The sequence below is a fragment of the Trematomus bernacchii genome, unplaced genomic scaffold (genome assembly GCF_902827165.1).
Source record: "Trematomus bernacchii unplaced genomic scaffold, fTreBer1.1, whole genome shotgun sequence".
Classification (NCBI taxonomy): domain Eukaryota; kingdom Metazoa; phylum Chordata; class Actinopteri; order Perciformes; family Nototheniidae; genus Trematomus; species Trematomus bernacchii.
This window is the reverse complement of record NW_022987828.1, coordinates 10,718,670-10,738,425: the sequence shown is the minus strand read 5'-3', so window position 1 is coordinate 10,738,425 and position 19,756 is coordinate 10,718,670. Positions and strand designations below refer to the sequence as shown.

Genomic DNA, 19,756 nt, shown 5'->3' with positions numbered 1-19,756 from the left:
TGCTGGGCCCCCTCTAAGGGCCTGACCTTCATCAGTGCGGACGATTACAGCAAATAATTCACCCTTCAAAATTACTGTAAACAAATTGACTTTGGGGATGAGAGAGAGGGGGGGGCAGGAAGGAGGAGGAGGAAAGAAAAAGTGCCTGATGGTGACGGCGACTGTTGGGGGGCAGCTGGAGCCTGAAACCTACGACAGGCATACACAATCATGCACACACGCACACACACACACACAAACACAGACGCACCATCTCGGAAATCCCAGTGCCCCCACCCACACACAGAAGGACCCATGGAGAGGCAGCGACTGAGGCCCTAAGCCGTCCACCCTTCTGCCTCAAAATTTGCATATGTCTCAATGCACAGACATAGAGGGGAGCATGTGCTGAATGGGGACCGTGGCGAAGTGGATTACACAGTCAGTGCAGGCGATCTGATGACAGACACGCACAATGCCCCCTCAGCAGATGATAGGCATCATGAGGAGTGGACGGATGAGGATGCAAAGAGCCGGCTTGCCGTTGCGTCACTAAGTCTTTGTAAACTTTGCGCTACAGTAGTGAAAATTCAATCTCATATGTCATAGCTTGTTTTTGTTTATTCTGGTCTGCTGAGTTGTTACCCTATCAATTTGGTCTGTGTGCTTGAATTTACTTCAAGATCCACTTTGCTGTGCAATGACCTCGGGCAGCCGATCTGTGATCCTCCCTAATCTTTCTCCTCAGTGGTTAGGGCTAGCCGTAGAGGACGTCAAAACTGATCTGAGATCTGAGCGGAGGAGGTCTCAGCTCTAGTATTGTGACACTCAAACAGGTCTGATGTGGCCCCGCGAAGCCATCCTTTGTTCTGCCTGCTGAAATGTGTTGTAATTGTGCTGTGGGATGTCCAGATGGTCGGTTGATAGTGCAGCTGATGGGATTATACCTTTTACCTCTCCCTGGGCCATCTGTTCCCTTTGACTCTCTCTCTCTCTCTGTGTCTCTCTCTCCCTCTGCCTCTCACTCACTCTTAACCTCTCTCTCTCATTCTCTCTCCTTCTCTTTCTCCTTTCCTTCTATCCTTTTTCCCCCTTCCTTCTTTTTTCCCTCTCTTTCTTCCTCTTAGGCCCAGCAGTCTGGATTCACTTGTCTTTATTGCATAAACCCTAACAGCATTACAGCCACTTGGCATGCAAATGAGGCAGGCGCTGCAGGCTCTGTGCTGAGTCTCCTATATTGTCTGGGGCTCTATAATGGTGGAACTGAGCTGAGGAACGTGTGTGTGTGTGTGAGTGTGAGTGAGAGAAAGCGTCTGTGTGCGTCGGTGCTGCGCTGTTCGTGTGTGTCTGCATGTGTGGGGGGTGATGCTGTGTGTGAAAGACCCGGCTATTTGTGAGCATGTTTATGCACCTTTGAGCCTGAATCTATACATGTTTGAGTGACAGGCAGCCACAAAGCACATTCGTGTCTGAATGCATAATATGCTTGTTGTGTGACAGTACACACAAGTGAACCAAAATGTCACATGGTGAGATTCAGTCTGTCACACACAGGCTATCCCGTGTGTGGGCCAATAGGGGGCAGCACCTCTTGATCAATGTGAGCAAGTCAGTGCAAGTGCAGTGTGAGCTGAGAGTGAGGATGCCTCTCTGTTTCAGCCACACACAGTCAGCCACATTTCTGAGGCTTCTCGCCCATTGAACTCTTGAGGAAGAATGTGTTGCTAATTTAAAGCACGCTGCCTGTCTGCCTGATAGTTGTCAGAGCACTATGGAAGACATGGCTCGAATTACATTTTATGGCCAAGTCTCCTTTTCTCACGTCTCTGTTTGTTAAAGGTGACTCAAACAAAGCCGGCAATCATTGTTGATGCATGTTAAATTAGTTTGTTATGGTGCTGAGTCTGAGAGGGAAGGAAAAAAATCTAAACTTGTGAGCTCACACGTGGTTAAGCAGAGGGAAGGTGTATTAAAGTTATTAGACAAAGACATGTTCAACTGGGCGGTTGACAATAGCGTCTTTTCTTGCTTTACGGGGCGTCACTCTGCTGCTTTGAAGAGTGTGGTGAAGAGAGGAAGAAAGGGATGGGTTGGGGTAACCTGTAAAGAACACAAGCGCACACACTCACACACACATATATAGAGACACACAAAACACACGGGATCCCATGGGAGAGGGGGAACATGGAGGCGAGGGCTCAACCTCTTTAATTGCTCCCCTCATTAAGAAACTGGTTGCTAGGCGATCCACACCTATCGTGTCATAAACGTGAAACACACAAACAGAACGTCAGCGAACATAATGACTTTGGTGCTCCGGGCAGGACTTTAATTATTTGATTTTGTTCTCCAGTAGAGGAGTCATTAATAAAGACAAAAACAAATAGATTAGCTATATCCCCCACTAGGACCGGAGAGCACCGAGATATATTAATTGTCTAGTTTTTTTTTTATTAGTCGTTGTTGTATTAAACATTACATTTGCTTTTGGTGATAGAACCATTAATGCCCATTAATGTGTAGAGAAGCTTGTTTTAGTCAGTGGTGTATATAAACTGTTTGCCCAGCCATAATTGGCTCTTGAAATCTGAAGATAAGCAATTTGCACAATTGGCCCAAGTCAGTTTCTTTTTTTCTTTCGATCTTTCAGCTGCGTGGTGTGCTCCCATCTGCGAGTGGAGGCCATGAGGGTCATAAGGTTACGTTTAGTGCATTTTACTTTTTGGATTTCCCATGGTTTGGTGGTCCTTCTTTTTTCCCTTTTGGCTGAGCAGGCAATCAGTCTATCATATGGAATCAGTTGGAAGAAAAACAGTAAGTTCTGTTTTTCTCATAGCCGCCGCCCCCTCCACACACACACACACACACCACACACACACACACACACCACACACACACACACACACACACACACACACACACACACACACACACACACACACACACACACACACACACACACACACACACACACACACCACACACACACACACCACCATCAACCTACTCCCCCCTCCCCCCTCCTTTCACTCTTTCTCCTTCCTCCCCCTGTTTCAGCTCACTCACAGCTAACTCTGCAGAGCCCAATGACAGGAAATTGACCTCACAGCCAAATTCTTAAGCAATTTGATCATGTTTCACATGGGCTTTTAGGACAAATGTAGGTGCATTAGGAGACTGGAAGTAGTAAAACATTTTTAAATCGTGAATGAGCCTGAGTATTACCCTCATCAATAGTGATATCGACAAAACAAAATACACAGAGTAGTGCATACTGTTTCCAGTAAAGGAAAGCAATAGGTAGAATGGAGGCACAAAGAAACTTTAAAAGTGAAATGAAAGTGATGGAGGAACTAATGATTCAAAGGAACTAATAGCAACTATGTGTGTGTGATTTGTAAAAAAAAGTTCGATGTCTAAAAGACACTAAAAAAGGAAAATGGAGCGTACCTTCTGAAGGGTCGAGTCTGCGAGCCCTTCGCCCGTGCTTGGAGTTGTTGTGTACGAACATGTTGTCGGAGACAGCCAGGACATGGCCGTCCACATTGACGGTCGTCGATACGACAACCTGCAACAGAAGTGAAGGTGAAACATGCAATTTAATACATTGTTGGGAAAAAAAGAAAAGCTGAGAAATATGGTTATAATGACAGCCTCACTAGTTCTCTGGGGTACAGGGGATACATGAATGCTTTAGAAACTCTGCTGTGTCCAGGTACATGCCTGTGTGCTATTGATTACTATTGTCAAACCTCATGAGTGGTTGTTCTCTTTAGAGATATCACATTACAGCAACCCGGCTTCTCAGCCATTTTGTTTTTGCTTTTTAGTGTCTTGCATTTGTGTGCAGCTAATTGACTTTTCAATCACTAAACTACCATTTCCGTTTGCTGACATCATAGCAGAAGCTCAGAATTATTGATCAGCTTGTCCATCTATTTGAGGATGGAAGGCCTCCCTTTTAAAATATTACTGGAGTCATTAGCAACTGAACCGTGCTCCATCCCATTACTCTGCAAACATTTTACTAGGATCAGATTCCAAGCCACACTCCATATTTCATAATGCTTATTTTTGTTGTTGTTTTTTGGCTACCACTTCTCCAAACAGTGAGTCGCATGTGAATGGCCAAAGTGTTTCTGAGCCGGAAACAGAGAGCCCCTCTCAGGTTTGCTTCGCCGGTAAGTGACCTCGGTGTAGCAGTGGAATTTAGGGGGGCGCTTTTTTTTTTTTGGTTGGTTTGGGAAAGGTGGGGGTGTAAGGGGGAGGGGGGGAGAGAAGGGGAAGTGAAAGAGCTCCATTCTTGTGAGCAGGTTCAGAGCTGGGCCAAGCTGAGGATGATGGATTGGGCCCTCTCTGGCCTCCAGCTGGTTTTTGGGGGTAATAAGTGGAGTGGAAGGCATGCAGAATACACAACTTTGGCTACAGAAACACCTATGCTGGAGCATCTGGGAAATCTATTTGGGGAGGAAATGGTATACTAACTGTTGGATGGAAGAAAAAGGGCTGAACATCAGCAAAAAAAAAAGTCTAAATCCTGATGTTTTAGACTTAATGTAAATGTTTAAGTTAAAAAAAACTAAAAACATTTTGTTCTTAAATTCCTTTTGACACACAGGAGCGAGAGGTGAAGCCCAGTGGCTGTCATGCATCAGTCCACATTCACCCTTAGGGGAAAATTGAGGAGGCAGGGGAGGTCTGATGGTGACATCAGGAGGGGACATCCTGTCTTTTCTGTTTCATGTCCAGGCTTCCTCCTGGAGGATGCTGGCTGGTGTGTCTATCACAGAACAGAGCTGTGTCTGACGGACGCCCTCTTGTAGTTTGTCGCTATCCTGATAGGACAAATCACACTAAACTCTCTCACCTTGACCTAGAGGGCTGCTCGTGGTGAAAGTGTCTGGGTAAAATGGATGGATGGTTGGATACATGGATCAGCAGGCGGGGGAGGGGGGGGGGGCGATAATTTCAAGGATCAACTCCTTGACGCATTAGAAGCGAGAGGGTTAAAGAAGCCGTAAAAGTGCTCAACAGTCATGTCCTTTTAGTGTAAATCGCACAATTTTATCAGCCCACAATAATGATGGTTTTCAGATGGCTTAAGATGGTTTTCATTGGCTTTACAGTGCACTGCATATGTGTGAGTTTAAGTGTATGCATATGTGGGTAAGAATGAGAGAGGGATGTAGTGAAAGTAAATATATGCACTCCAGCTTGTATGGGCATCTATCCATATGTGTGTGCGTCTGCGTGCTTGCGCATATGTGTGTATAAGAAGGTATGCGTTTCCGCTGCCAGACAGATCCTGAGTTAACACTGTTGTTACATGTGGTTGGATCGTCCTCCCCTCTGCGCTGAGGCTCAGAAAGCTGTCAGGAGCACAATTGATGGCACTCTTAAATCCTATATCCTTATTTGTGTCAGATGGTATTCCCTAATAAATATTCTGTCCAGAGCGCACAGGATACAAAATCCCTCACTCTCTCTTTCCCTGGGTTTTGCCTCCTTCAGTGCCAATAATAGAATTGAATTCATATGTGTGTCGATGTGACTTAGTGTAGCTGTGCATTTGTCACAGAGGGGAATTTGTGTGAGACTTCAGTCACCTGGAATCTGCGCATGTCTCTCGGATTCCCTGCATTCTTCAGACAGTTCTGATTGCACTTGAGGAAGAACTTGAGGAAGAATCTGAAAGAAAGCACAAAACAAAAGGAAACCCGATTAATGACACATTTTAAAAGACCAAGTTATGGAACATTATCGTGAGAATTATCAAACACTCCCACATCAAATACAACGTGTCCAACGTGGATTATTTCAGTTTAGGAAGTCGCCGATTTATTTACTTCCGCCAAACAATCAAGAGCATCAGTCTCTTTGTCATCTCATCCCCTCACCTGAGTTCATGGGTCTTTCCCAACACCCATCTGCCACTAACATACAGAAAGTCACTTGATATTCCACCCACCTCTTTAATCCCAGGACACCCCCTGTGCAATTAAAGTACTCCTGTTCAATAGGGAAGCAAATGAGGCCCACCTGTGACCAGGTCTTGTTTGAAGAGCATCAGGGATAAAGGACCTAACAAGGTGGGAGCGCGCCACAAAACTTATAGTCCTGTCAGGCAATTAGGCGGACACTCTTGGGACCACCGTATGCCGCACACACACAGACATACAACGCATACACACACCCATGCACTTGTGGGTGGGTGAGGCAATTATGCCACAAATTACAACCTGGCTAATCGTCTCTGAACAAATGTCACGTCTGAGTGAGATCTGGGCTTGGTTAGTTTGTAAGCTGCCTTCCTGTCCTTCTCTCAGGTCTCGCAAAAATGTATTGATAAAGCCGCACGTTAAGAGCTGTTTATCAAATGTGGCGCCAAGACATAAAACAGTTAAAAAGAGGAAAATTAACAACATGTCAAATAAGAACAATTGTCTCGGATTTAGCCTATTGTGTCAACTCTTACACAACCGCAGAGAATAAACAATGTAATTGACTTGTTTTTCTAAATTCTCCCTAAAGAATCATGACTGATTGTGCCTTTGCTTTCTGCTATTCATTAAAAAAATACCGTGCTGAGATATTTATTTTTCATCACATTGCACGAGCGTTACTATATGCAATACTGTGGTTTCTATTGTAACACAACTTTGGCTCACAGAATCACAGTGGCTCATTGGATTACCATAGATTGCACCATAGATTGCATGGCCATTTCATTCCGCTAAATACAGTGGCTTGTGTGGCCTGAGAGGACGCTTTCACAACACTTAAGACTACTCCTTCACCCAGTGGGATCCTGGCCAGGCCATAAATCAGAGTCTGAAATGACCCTTCTAACCCTGGCCACATTAACACATGCACTGGTCATTTAGAAGCGTTCTTCGATAGACTCCTATACCTTGTGCTTAACTGAGGACCCATGAGGGAAAGGAAAGGTGAGAAAATATTTTCACTCCACATCCAAGGAGCTTTGGCTTGAACATCAATAAAAGACGTTTTAACCCATGCCAGAATGCTGATTGCCTGTCGGTGTGTGGCGAGCCCATAAAAAACCTGACTTGTCATTAGTGCATTTCGCTTGATTGTGTTCACTGTGTTTTCGGGTTGCATCTGTTGGCTGATCATCAAAATGACCATTATGTACTCTAATTCCCTGACCCTGTTTTTATTTCCCCAAAGAGTCATAATGTAGAGCAGCAGACATCTGCGGAAAGCAGACCTGAAATACGACTTTTATTTGTCTGTCGCCTCTCATACAGATTGGGTAAGGCCAGTGTGAGTGTTTGTGTGTGTATCTGCGTGCACAGCTACATGCGTGTGTGTGTGTGTGTGAGCATGTGCATGGGCTTGCATAACCCGTTGGTGAATTTAGTGTGGAGCAAGAGACAGAATACATTTCAGAGGCAATGCATTGACTTCATAAAAGAAAAACATTACTTCCAGAGTTGTGTCCTTTCTTGGATACTTTAATGCTTTTACATACTCTTCCTACTACAGCAAAACCAAAAGTTAAGAACCAATAAACACAAGAAATGGAGTGCCCACGCTGTTTACTGTTATGAAGGCAATTAAGCACAATTTCTCTTCTAAAAAGATAAGCTTAATTTTCATAGTCCACAGCCGTGGCAGCGCTATAGCATCCATTACATTTGAGTTGGTTAAGATTCTCCATGAGCACGGTGCAAATTGGTCCTTGGTGAGAAGGAGAGCAATTAAGACAAGGCCCCTCTCTCTCTCTTTTACTTCTTAAATATCTACAGAAGTTTGTGCTGGTGTTTTGGCACGCACGGAGACAAAAGGAGGTTGTTTAATTGTTTTTTAATGGGATATCAAGTCGTCGCTGCCATTAGATGTTGGCAATGGAGGGCAAAGGGGGATAGAGAGAAAGAATGAACTGCAATTAGGTTTGATTAAAGCTATCCTTCTCAATAATCAGCTGTTCTGACAGGACAGGGGGACCCTGGTGGCCGCTGAGATGGAGGAAGGTGTTGAGTGATATTAAGGCCAATGAAGGGGATATTAACATGGCTAATTAAAGCTCTTCCAAAGCCGGGAGAGGAGGCTCTCAGTGGACCTCACTGGATGAAATAATCGGCCAAGGCAGCTATCAGTTGGAGGAGAGAGAGGAAGGGAGTGTGGGTAGGGGTGGGGTGTAGTCCATCTGAGGGAAGGGGGGAGCAGAGGGAGGGATAGTGGGAGGCGTAAAGGAAAACTATGAAGTGTGAAGAAAGACAAAGAGGAAGACATCGACAGGCATATAGAGAAAGACTTCCAGGGCAGCCACGGAAGCTCATTTTGACATCAAGCCTCTCTGTCTGCATGCCTCCAGTCTGCCAGTATAACTAAGACCTGACATCAGCTTTTATCTCCGACAGCTCGTCATACAGGTCCACAAATCACCGTTAAAACAATCCTGCTCATGCCTTGGTATAAGGCAATTAATACGATTCTCCCGTAGTACCTCCATGCTCGCCCGCTGCCGAAGCTACTAATCATGCCATAATGATTTCTCTCCCTCTGGTCAAAGGGGAAATAGATTGTCTCTTTAGTAATGCAGCAGGCTCGGTGCCTTCCACTCCCTGGCTTCACAGACCCGGTAATTGAGGAGAAAAAGGCCGACTTTGGCACTTTGACTGATTTGAGGGCTGCTAGACCCTCTTATCTTTACTCTGATCATTTTAGGCTGACACTCAAAGGAAGACCCATCGCCCTAATTCTAGCTCACCCTCTCGCATCATCAAACAGAGGGGGAACAGGAAGAAAAAAGAAGAAGAGAGAGAGAGGAAAAAAACAAACAGGCAGGGTGAAGAAGGCCTTCTCTCATTTAAATGGCCAACTTAATTGCAGGGTTGATGTCACTCATGCATTAATGTCCATCCCTTTGATTTGAGTGAAGAGGGCAAATAAGGATAATGCTGTATTATTAAGGAGGCTCCACCGGCAGTGGAGGCCAGCTCTCCTGTCAATTTCACTCTTTTATCCATTCATTTTCAGATTTCTGTTATTATTAATGACTCGTATAAAAAAATGTAAATCAGAATTATTTTTTTGAAGTCTTTTCACTCCTTGTTTCTTAGATAACAGAAACAACGCTATATATTTCAGTTTGAACCTTATTGTACAAAAGAGCTTCCCCTTATTTGTTTAGGTCGTTATACAATACACTGACAGATGGCCACAGTATTTGTAAGAGTCAGAGTACAATCTGCTGACACCAGATCTCTACGCTGAGATAGTAGTACACGGGTCAATAGCGTATCGGATTTCCAAAACGCCGGGGTCTTAATGTCAAGCCTCCTGCCTCTCCTACCTACTGCTCCAGTTATTAGGCACTCCACTGAACTGCATTCAGATCCCTGTTGTGACAAGGCGGAGCAGGTAAAACGAGAAATAGAGACACTTATAGATCTTAATCTTACCGAGCACTTATTTATGCAACTGAGGGGTCTTGGATATATATGCCAGTTAAGTCCCTGGGAGGCCCTAGCGGAGCTGCGTGGACATTTATGGTCGTATTCTGGTTCGCCGCTGTCTTCTCTCGTCAAGCAGAGCTGTTTTTCTCGCCTTAGCTGAAGTAAACCACAGCACATTAACAATATTTGCTCTACCCCTGTACAAGCGCCGAGGGACCAGACCCACAGATCCTATCACTTCTTTATCAGGGAACAAGTGCCTCACTATCCAGCCTTATTGGGTTTGGGAGATTAACCCCTTCCACTCACGGGCTCGGCCCATGTCCTCCGAGAGCAGCGAGCAGATGTCACTGTGATTATTATTGTTCGACATCAAATATCCCAAGTACATGTCTCGGAGAATTTATTGGGTATTTCCAAGGCCTTTTTTTAGTTTTCATTCCTTTATTTTCTTCCGCTGCTATTGTCAGTTCATTTTGTTGTTTCATATTTCATATCTTTGTTGGTGGTGTGTTTGTGTGTTGGTGGGGGTGACAAATAATTTATGTGCTTCCTCTGCACCCTAACATGTAGCTGTGTCCCTCCATTCATCCCTCTTTACCCTCTCCTCCACCATCCCCCCATTTCTCTAATGGGCAGAGTGGCATTGACATTATTTCACTTGAGGATCCCTCACTCTGTCAATCCCTCTTCATTTAGTCCATGGCTACAGGACTCATTATGGTATCTCTTCCTCCTTCTCTCTGTCTCGTACTCTCACTCATTTTCCTCACCTCCTGTCTCGCTTGCTCTCTGGCTCTCTCTCTCTCTCTCTCTCTCTCTCTCTCTCTCTCTCTCTCTCTCTCTCTCTCCGGACACTGTTAGTTTCTTACTTAAGAGAATAGCTCGTCTTCACAAATGGTTTTGCGTCAAACCCACTCCTAGCAAGCCCCCACTGATTCCCTTCAGGCTTTGGCACAGGTTTACTGTAACAGATTAGACGAACACTCGGAGCTCCTGCTAACTATCCATCACTTGCTAACAGTGGACTAAGGCTGTGTACTTTATGCAGCTTTTAGCTCCAGCCCGCCACATACTGCATGTTTAGCCCCGAGCTTTCTCTCTGCCTCTCCCATCCCCTCACATCAAGATACTGCTGAGGCTGTGTACTGTTGCACGCTGCTCTTTGTTTTACTCTGAATACGCCTTTTCTCTACCACGACTTTGAACACAATATAATAAGACACAAAACATAAATAATTCTGCATTGTTTTGTCTTGCGTGGCCCTGTTGTAAAAACGAATCAAACACGGGTTGCCGCTGTAGAGCCAACATCATCTACATCCAAACTGGGCTTCATAAATATTAGGGAATCATCACCGGCAACCACAAACCGGCGTGATGATGATTACTGATAATGGCTATGACAGTCTCAGCGAAGTCGGCCGTGAGGTTGCTGGAATAATGAAAAAAAATCACCTACATAAACAATGCAGCTCTCTGGAATATTTACTCTGCTCAACAGCTGGACTGCAGAGAGGTGTCTCCAGGTTATTTTTGCAAAGGAGAGAGAAATACCGTGCTTTGATTACTGGTCAGCATCGGAGCTCGGGGCCTTAAGGAAATACCAGTCAGCACCTCCCTGCACTAGTGAGATGGAAGATAAGCATATGTTGGAGTAACTGGCGGGGGTGAATAGTAGTATTTAGGGTGTTGGACGTGGGGTTCTGGAAGGCCCCAGAGCCAGTCTACAATGAGAGCCATACAGCGTCTCTCTCCTGTGGCACCTTGGAGCGATCAGAGCCGGGCAGAGGAACGCAGCTCTACAGGCAGAGCCAGCAGGGGGGCTTTGACCGTTTACCCACAGCCATGCTGGATCCAGCAGGCCAGTGGGGGCTTATTTGCATGTGTATTTGTGTGTGTGTGAAATATAGGTCGTGAGCCAGTGGTTGTGCTGTGTGTCCATGCATGCTCAAATGTATGCGAGTGTATTTCTACATCATATTATTACTAATGTATAATACATACATCTAAAGTGGCTGTCAGGACTGGTCAGTCATCATAAAACATGAGGCAGCCACTCTGACATCGCAGCCACATTAACGCATTCTCAGAAGGAGAAAAAAAAAAAAAAAAACACCCACTGTGGACTGTCATGTAGGCAGGGGGGGATAGAGACAGAAAGACAGAGAGCGGGTCGGTGCTTAAAGCTAACAGGTAACCTTTCTGTGCACCTAGGACAAAGGCAGGGGGAAAAAGAAAATGTCAAATTAAGAGAGGCCAGGCAGAGAGACGTGGCTGCCATATTTGTGTGAAAGCCCAGTGCTGTTGGCAGCAGAGATGGCTGCTTTCTGATTCATCTGGGGCCGTATGGCAAAGCTTTGTCAGTCTGTGCGAGGTATAAATAATTCAGGGTGAGAGATGGCAATTACAGGGCCCTGCACAACCAAAATGAATATTTTATAAGGACTAAAACTGCCCTGGAATGAATCACACACATGGAGTCACACACACATACACACACACATACACGCACACACACAAGCATAAGTGAATGTGTGCACACGGACACACGTAAGCACACATTCACCCAAACACACACACACACACACAAAGGTAGCACATATGAACCCTTAGCTGTGTTGTATTGTTGACAATATAACTATTTTATTATATAAACCCCTGCATTGTGGGTTAATAATGTTTAATATGCTTGCATGTGTGACTTCTCATAATATTTGGTTAAGAGTGAAAAAGAGTGTCAAATGTGTTCTTCTATTGTATACAAATGTATTTACCGCCACAAACCAATATACCTGTTAAAGGTTTCAGTACCCTATTCAGTAGCCCGTTTGAAATACATTAGCAGAAAATGAAAAAATAAATGCGAGTGTTGTCAATATATAGAAAAGATCTACACAAAAAGAAGTCTCCAGAGACACCGAGCCTTTACTTTTGACCCTGTAAATATGGTCTTTGTGTGTGAGCAAAAGGGAGGGGAGGGGGGGCAAAATGCTAATGGAAAAAGATTAAACCCAAAAGCCGCCTGGAGCATTTACCTCTAAAGGGTTTTGTCTGTCAGGTTTCCTGCAAAAACTCTGTCTTTATAATTCTGAGACAAAAAATAACATTGTTCCCAAGTCCTGAGGAGCGCAGTGGCTTGGTTGAATGGCCATTGTGTGGGCCTAGCTAATGATACCTTAGCTTTTGTGAGAGGGAGGCCAGGTAGGTCTGTGACATCAGCGCCACACAAGTGCTTCTCTGTCCGGATGTTTAGGGAAGGATTTCGTCCATGGTGGGAAAAGGGTATGGAGAATAAACAGGTCCTGTTTTTGTACCTGCATTATAAACCCCTCTGCCTAAGACAGGGGTATCCTGAGAAAAAAAAAAAGCTTTTCTATTTTAAATCATAACCATTACTTTTATCTTGTTATGTGAATAAAATATATGTACATCAATTTCTGGAAGGAATTGCTTCAGCAGAGAATGATGTAATACCACGGGTGGGTTTTTTTTTTTGTCTTCTTCTTTTTATTTCAGCGGGAGTGTGGGCGTTTTATTTGTCAGTCCAAAGGGAAGATGGCAACCCTCTGAGGGAGGAGAGACCCCAAGCATGAAGACACAGATCGCATGTGTTGGAAAAAGTGACAGCGAGGCAAATGCTAAGAGAAAGCTGCTTCCTTACCGAACCGCACACTGTTAGCGATACAGCTAGCTGTTGTGAAGGCAGCTGACAAACCCGTAGCGTGGCATGTCTCGCCCCGTTTGTGAGTTTTCAAAGAATATGATTTGCAAATAACATGAGTCTCTGGGCATAGACTGGGCATGTAAGTACGGTGAATAAAGCCCCCCTGCTCTGCTGAGGGAAACCCTTACTTGTCAGCTCAGTTCTTTGTCAGGAACTTGACAGATAAATAGACAGTGTTTTATGCCGCTCACTCCTCCTGCTTTATGTACACAGAGGCATGTGTCTGCTTCCACATACAGGTTGACTTGCTTTAGGGAAGGAATTTGTTAAAAGATACCCCACCGCTTCTTGGGGCAATGACTGAAAATATTGTGGACCACTTCAGACAGCCTCAAACAACAAACAATGGGGGTTGATGTGTAACCAGATAAAACACAGATCGAATAGCTGGGTCTAAGCACCACTACAGGGCTTATTTTTCATGCAAATTACTACTAATGAGCTTCCTGAAATCTGACTAATTATATCAAAGTGATTTCTTTAATTAGTCTGTAATAATTCCTCGCATAAACATCATAGTAAACAGATTAAGCTATATAAAAATATCAATTTGTCACACTTTATACGAGATGCTGTGCAGTTGACGCTAATCTTGCTTCTCCAAAATGCCAAAGCAAACATTTATAAAAGAATTAAATATGTATTTAGAGAATGTTTGGTAACATTAAGGAAGCATATCTTTTGCATATTTGTCACGGTTTCCCCACAATGGTCTCTTTAACATATGGGGAGGGCCTTTAAAGAATGAGAGGATATCATGAAGCAAGTGTAATAATTGAAACATATGTAGCTGGTGAGAGAGTTAATAATTCAATATAAGTATTTAAAACACAATATAAAGTTCTGTAATTAAAAGTAATAAAATATCGAACTAAAACTGAGATACTGTTATTTTAATCCGACATCAGAGATTACAGCACTGAATGACTGGAAACACTGCATGTCAAATCCAAATACCTATTTGAAAAATAACAGACGACTTCAGAAAAAGATAAGAAATTGCGTTTATCTACCACTTTGCACCTCTTGTTAATCCAACAACATTCCCCAAACCCCTGAAGAGTAAAAATATCTAATACACTAGCAGTCACAAGAGAACTCGTACGACTACCGATCTTTCTGATACCCTCAATCTGCACTGAGATGGATTAAACATTCAATTTGTTACTCGCCAGACCACCACCTAGGTTCACCACTTACCATACAAATGGAAAACACGCTAGTAATCTATTAGCCTGCCTGGTCTGACACTGTATTATGTTGTATTTGTATTATATTTACTTCAGGGAAATTACGATTCAAGTCATATTTATCTTCATGTGGAAATGTGTGTCTAAATGGAAATCACCTATAGTGCGAGGGTAGATGCAGAGCAATACTAATGTGATCCATGAACCGTGCGATTTAGTCACCCTCTATGGATGCACTATGGGCTGATTCTACATATCAAACATGCTCTCCCCCTGTTAAAGCCCGTACCCAGAGCCCCCGATGCTGTTTGATAATTATTACGCTTACATTACAACACAAGACCTTGCCTGTGGAGCTGGAAGAGCCGCCCCCTTCCCCGTAAACACACACGCGCAGACACACATACATACACGCACACGCATGCACGCACGCCCTTTGTCATATACAGTAGTAAACAGCTTCCCAGTAAGCTGTTTGCACTTCACTGCCCGCTCTAGGAAATAAAAACAAAGAGCAAATTGGGGGTTTTGCGTCTCAGTGAATAAATAAGGTTGTTTTACTCACAGAATCCATTACCTTTTAAAACATGTGCCTAATGCGTTCAGCCTTTTCATTTTACAAACAAAGCCTAAATTAGGAATTAAATATATTCGTATTTAGATAACGGCATTAGCTTTATGACATCAATGTGAAAAAGTTGGACGCCATCCATATCATTCCCATGCTTCCATTGTTACGGTAAATTGCAATATTAATCCTGGCTCAAACCAACGTACTGTAGCTTTTATGCGGTACACTTGAATTATGCTATTGAAGTAATTGATAGTGATTCAGTCATTGAAGGTACTAATCCCATGATTCAGTTCATCTCTCTCAGTGCCATTTACCTCCAGATGTTTAGAGTTTGGGGTAATCAATAAAGAGGGAATAAAGATTGGCATTCACAATACTCCCCTTGACAAGCTCCAGCCGAATGTTTGTCAAGCAAATTAAACACACTTAGACTTTTCACCTGCTCCTACAACGACACCACATATGGCCGTGAAGTTAAAAATAAGAAACCCTGCATACATTACCATGCATAATGCACAACTCCCTCCATTTAATATGCAAATTTTGTAAAATATTACTGAATACCTTCTGTTCGGAATGAATAAATTTGAATTGCAATTAGAATAATCTTGTATAATTAATGAAAACTGTCAATTTTGGTTCCGAAGTAATTTGATTAGCATGTTGATAGGACACTTATCAAGTTCAGTAAACTGTTAGATTAAGAAGATGAAAAAAAAGATTCTAAGGATATTTTTCTCAACGGCTCTGACATTTTCCCTTGGCATTGTAAACAAAGACAGTAGCTGGCAAACTTCCTGAATCGAGGGGCGCGAGAGGGAGGGTGGAGAAACAGAAAAAGAGAAATAGAGACGAGGACAGAGATAGAGAGCCTCTTGAGATAATCTGTGAATCTCAGTCCGCAGATGAAAAGGAGTCTATCGTCAAGGCTCCTGAGTGAGCTACTCATCTCTGCCCTCTGCTCTCCAGCTAAGCCCAAGTTTATGGGATTTATCTTGTGAACCATTTGTAGTTTTCACATCACATGATGAGTTAAAAACAGCACACAGCTTTTCTAAATGTTTCCAGGCTATAAATGTAGAGTTCTCAGCTAAAACCCACAGACAACTGATCCCAGTCTGCAATTCATCAGAGAGTAGCTATCTATTAGCGATCAACAAATTGATGTACGCCATTGTTGTATTGTATAAAACAGAACCATCTGTACTGTCTACAGATGAACAGAGCTAGTGACCTCCTTTTCCCCTCTCTTTCTCTGCTCATTAGCTACTCTGAACCTCTTTCTCTCCAGCTTTCAGTTTTCAAACCCCCAAATGAGACCTAAATCGCTTGCAATACAGGTTAGCTTGAGGAAGGGGGGGGGGCAAACATCTGTCGCGCTAGGTACCCACACGCAGCTCGGGGTATCTCCTGCGAGGAACTTTGGGGATGTTTAATTCATAAACGCTGTCATCCATGTAAACCTCCTGATTTCATAATGACTAACTCTTGGTGGTTTAATTAATTTAATAATGCCTTTCAGAAGCCATAAATGAAAGGGTCTCTGAAGTGGTGCATTAATTAGCCGGCGCCGATGCTAGCCCTGTCAGACTGGTGGCTGTCAAAAGCGGGGGCAAAGCGGAGGATGGGCACAGCTGACGTTCTGAGGTCACAGGTCATGCCAATCACGCTCCTCACCACACTTAATGAGTCATAATTTGTGTCTAGTATACACATGTATTAGGGTCAACCTGTGGTCATGTCCATAATTCTCTCCCCTTGCTACACTACATAAAAAAATAGCTGTTGGGGCGACAAGGTAGTTACCGTCTCAGTAATAAGCGATGGCATGGCCACATTATGTTGCTAGTTGTATTTACATGACAGCCACCTCTGAAAGCACACTCTGTCAGATCTTTGCCTTTACATTATAGGTATATAATATAATAGGTTGATGTTGTTTCTGTCTACATCTTTCGCTTTAATTACAACGTAATGACTAACTCGCTCAAAGGTTATAACATAGAATAAATCAAACTTCATTAAAAGTATCGGCAACTCAACGCATGAGCACACAAAATCATCACAGAGCCAGCCAGATTATATTCCAACAGTAACCCCATGCATCTCATAAGGAGCTTGTTTTCCTTTTTCATAGTTCATAAATATGAACCAGGGAGGTTTGTGTCTGTGCCTGTCCATTTATTACCATAAAAATCAGCTGACTGAAGTATCTCACTATCTGTGGAGGCAATTAACTGTTTTGAGAGAATGCGTAATACGGGACTTTGTAATGGTATCATTTGGAGTCAAGGCACAGATGCGCCGTGCGGAGCCATACTGTAATTAGAGAGAAACGCTGTACAGGTTTTCCACTAATTAGCAAATTATGCTGAAAATAGCATCAAGCTAATTAACAGTTATTATGGCATTTTTGAAAGTATGACTTTAATTAGCAAAGTCCTGACGCAGGCAATTTCAAACTCGTCTCCAAGAAGATGAGGGAGAACGGAGAAGAAGAAAAAAACATGGGGCATGATCAAGAAGATACCCAGATTATTATGATCCCGTCAAAAACTAAAGGAAGGAGAGAGAAAAAAAACAGGAGGGGAAAAAGAGTGAGGGAGTGAGGGAGGAGGAGGAGGAGGAGGAGGAGGAGGAGGAGGAGGAGGGGGAGGAGGACCGGGGGGTAAAGCTTTTGTGTGTTGTGTCTGAATCTCCATCCAAATGAGGGGACATGTGTGCTGTGCCACGTTGCCAAGAGGAGCCCTGAGCCGTGTGCCCAGTGTCAGGTGGCAGCGGCTCACCCCTCAGCTACCAGGCGAAGACGAGAGTGAGCTCAGCTGGTGCCCACAGCCACTCACTTATTCTACTCCGCTGCACATTAAAGGAGCCCTCGAGTGGAGCCAAGCAACGCCAGCCAGCCAACCTGACAACAACACTCCACCTCCTCCTCATTTCCAACAGTTCCTCTTAGCACTTCCAGGGAACCCACCTTGGACCTAATGACGGTTGATTGACAGCAAATACAGCTGAAGAATTCTCCATCCAAATATCTCTCTTTTTGGAAGTGTGGAAATAGTTTCTGTTTGGATAATTCATCACAATTGTTGATGTTCAGAAGTGAGTATTTTTGGAGGTGTTTTGTAGAAAAGGTTTCTTTAAGGCACCTGTGCATAGTCTTTTGAAGGGAGGAAGTGTCACCAGTGGAAGTGGGGAAAAGAGTAAAAGAGGAGAGGAAGAGATGGAGGAAGAGAGGAGAGGGGTGGACTGAAGGGTCTTTGAAGGCCCAGTGTGTGAGAGAGAACAGAAGTGTGCCTAGCCCCAGGCAGCCTACGGCTCAGGCCCATTAGCTAGACTGACCTTGCCCGCGCCTTTGTCTTTGTGCTCTCCTCCCGCTGCTTCCCCTTCTCAAGCATTCCCTTTTTGTTGTCTCCGAGCGAGATTGGGAAGGGGGCCATATCTTTCAGCTTTCTAAACCTCCCAACCCCCCCATCTACCACTCCCCCCCCCCCCCGCCTTCCACCACCACACACTCCCCCACGCTTTGCCTGGAGCTTGTGCCCCAGAGGGCTCGGTACAGTGACACCCCTAGCCGGTGGCCACCTCTGCCCCGACCAGAACTTGGCTGGAGTGGTCAGTGCCCCGAAAGACCCCCAGAGAAAATTCTACATATCAGGGGGCCCGAATCATGGCGCTGCAGGCCTCACATACGTGCACCCACTCTGGGCAGCCTGCCTCTTTATTGCCTGCCTCTCATTTGAGAGGATGGAGCCTGGCTGCCAAGTTTTGACACCGCCACATATGGCCTCCTCCATCAATCGGACTAATCAAGCATCAAGGGGAGGCAGGACCAGCTTAATTGCCAGCCAGATATAGCTGCTCTCACTTGACGTGCAACCTGAAATAGAAACAGGTCTGAGGAGACATGACAGACGACAAATGAATGTGGCCATTGTTCTAATAATTATATCAAAATACACTTACTCTTAAATCCACACTCTACAGAAAATAACAGCTAACGCAACAGATCCTGTTATTTCAACATGGCAAATCAACACTATTGCAAATATTGCCTTAATATAGCATCATCTGCTCATTAAAATGTGGATTATGTTCACATTTGTAATGTTTGATACCTCAGGTTAGAGAAGTGTACAGTACGTTTTTTTTTCCCATGCAGGCTGCGGTGCTCTGCTCCTCCAGAGTCCTTGAGGCGTTCTGCCTGCCTCTCTCAACTTCCTGTTTCCCTCCACCCCCCACTGGGGTAGCAGCCACGGAATAACTTAGCACATGGAATGAGAAGGAGAGATCAACAGCAGTGATCCATTCATCTTGAGTTTCTCCTGTCACTCTCCCTTTCCGTTTGTAAACACTGAGGGTCTGTGGTCAGAATGGCCTTTTGTCCACTGTGTTTTTCTGCGTCCCTCTCTTATTCACTTCAAAGGTAACAAGTGACAGATGTCTGTCTTCTCTGCGGTTTTAAACACTGAGGCTCCACGATAGCATCTGGGCTGAATGTCAAACTGTGAATCTTTGCTAAGAATGTACTGTGGTTATGCCAAGCTCATTGTTATTAATGTCAGGGACACTGCCTACAGAAGTATTTAAGATACTCCCTGTAGTTCACAGCAGGGTGCACGTTGGGGGGGGCACGTATGTAAAAATGATGGACAACAATTATTATAACAAATATTACAATAGAGAAATGCTAACAAAGGACAAAGTGAATGGATGAATAGCTCAATTAGATCTATATCAAGATTTCCTGGTGGGCGTGCAACTTCCCAAAGAATCTGACTCTGCATGAATCAATTTAGCCACAGGAGATGATGAAAACAAGAACAAGAACAAGGTAATATATAATGTGTTGAAGCAGAAG

General features: G+C 44.1%; 1 protein-coding gene across 1 annotated transcript in view; it reads right to left on the bottom strand.

Moving 5' to 3' along the window:
* The window catches only part of LOC117499864 (transcription factor COE3), a 66,857-nt gene that overhangs the window by 21,992 nt on the left and 25,109 nt on the right, over positions 1–19,756 (bottom strand). The window contains 2 exon segments of the mRNA XM_034152517.1: positions 3,430–3,547; positions 5,586–5,667. Coding sequence (XP_034008408.1) covers positions 3,430–3,547; positions 5,586–5,667 — 200 coding nt within the window.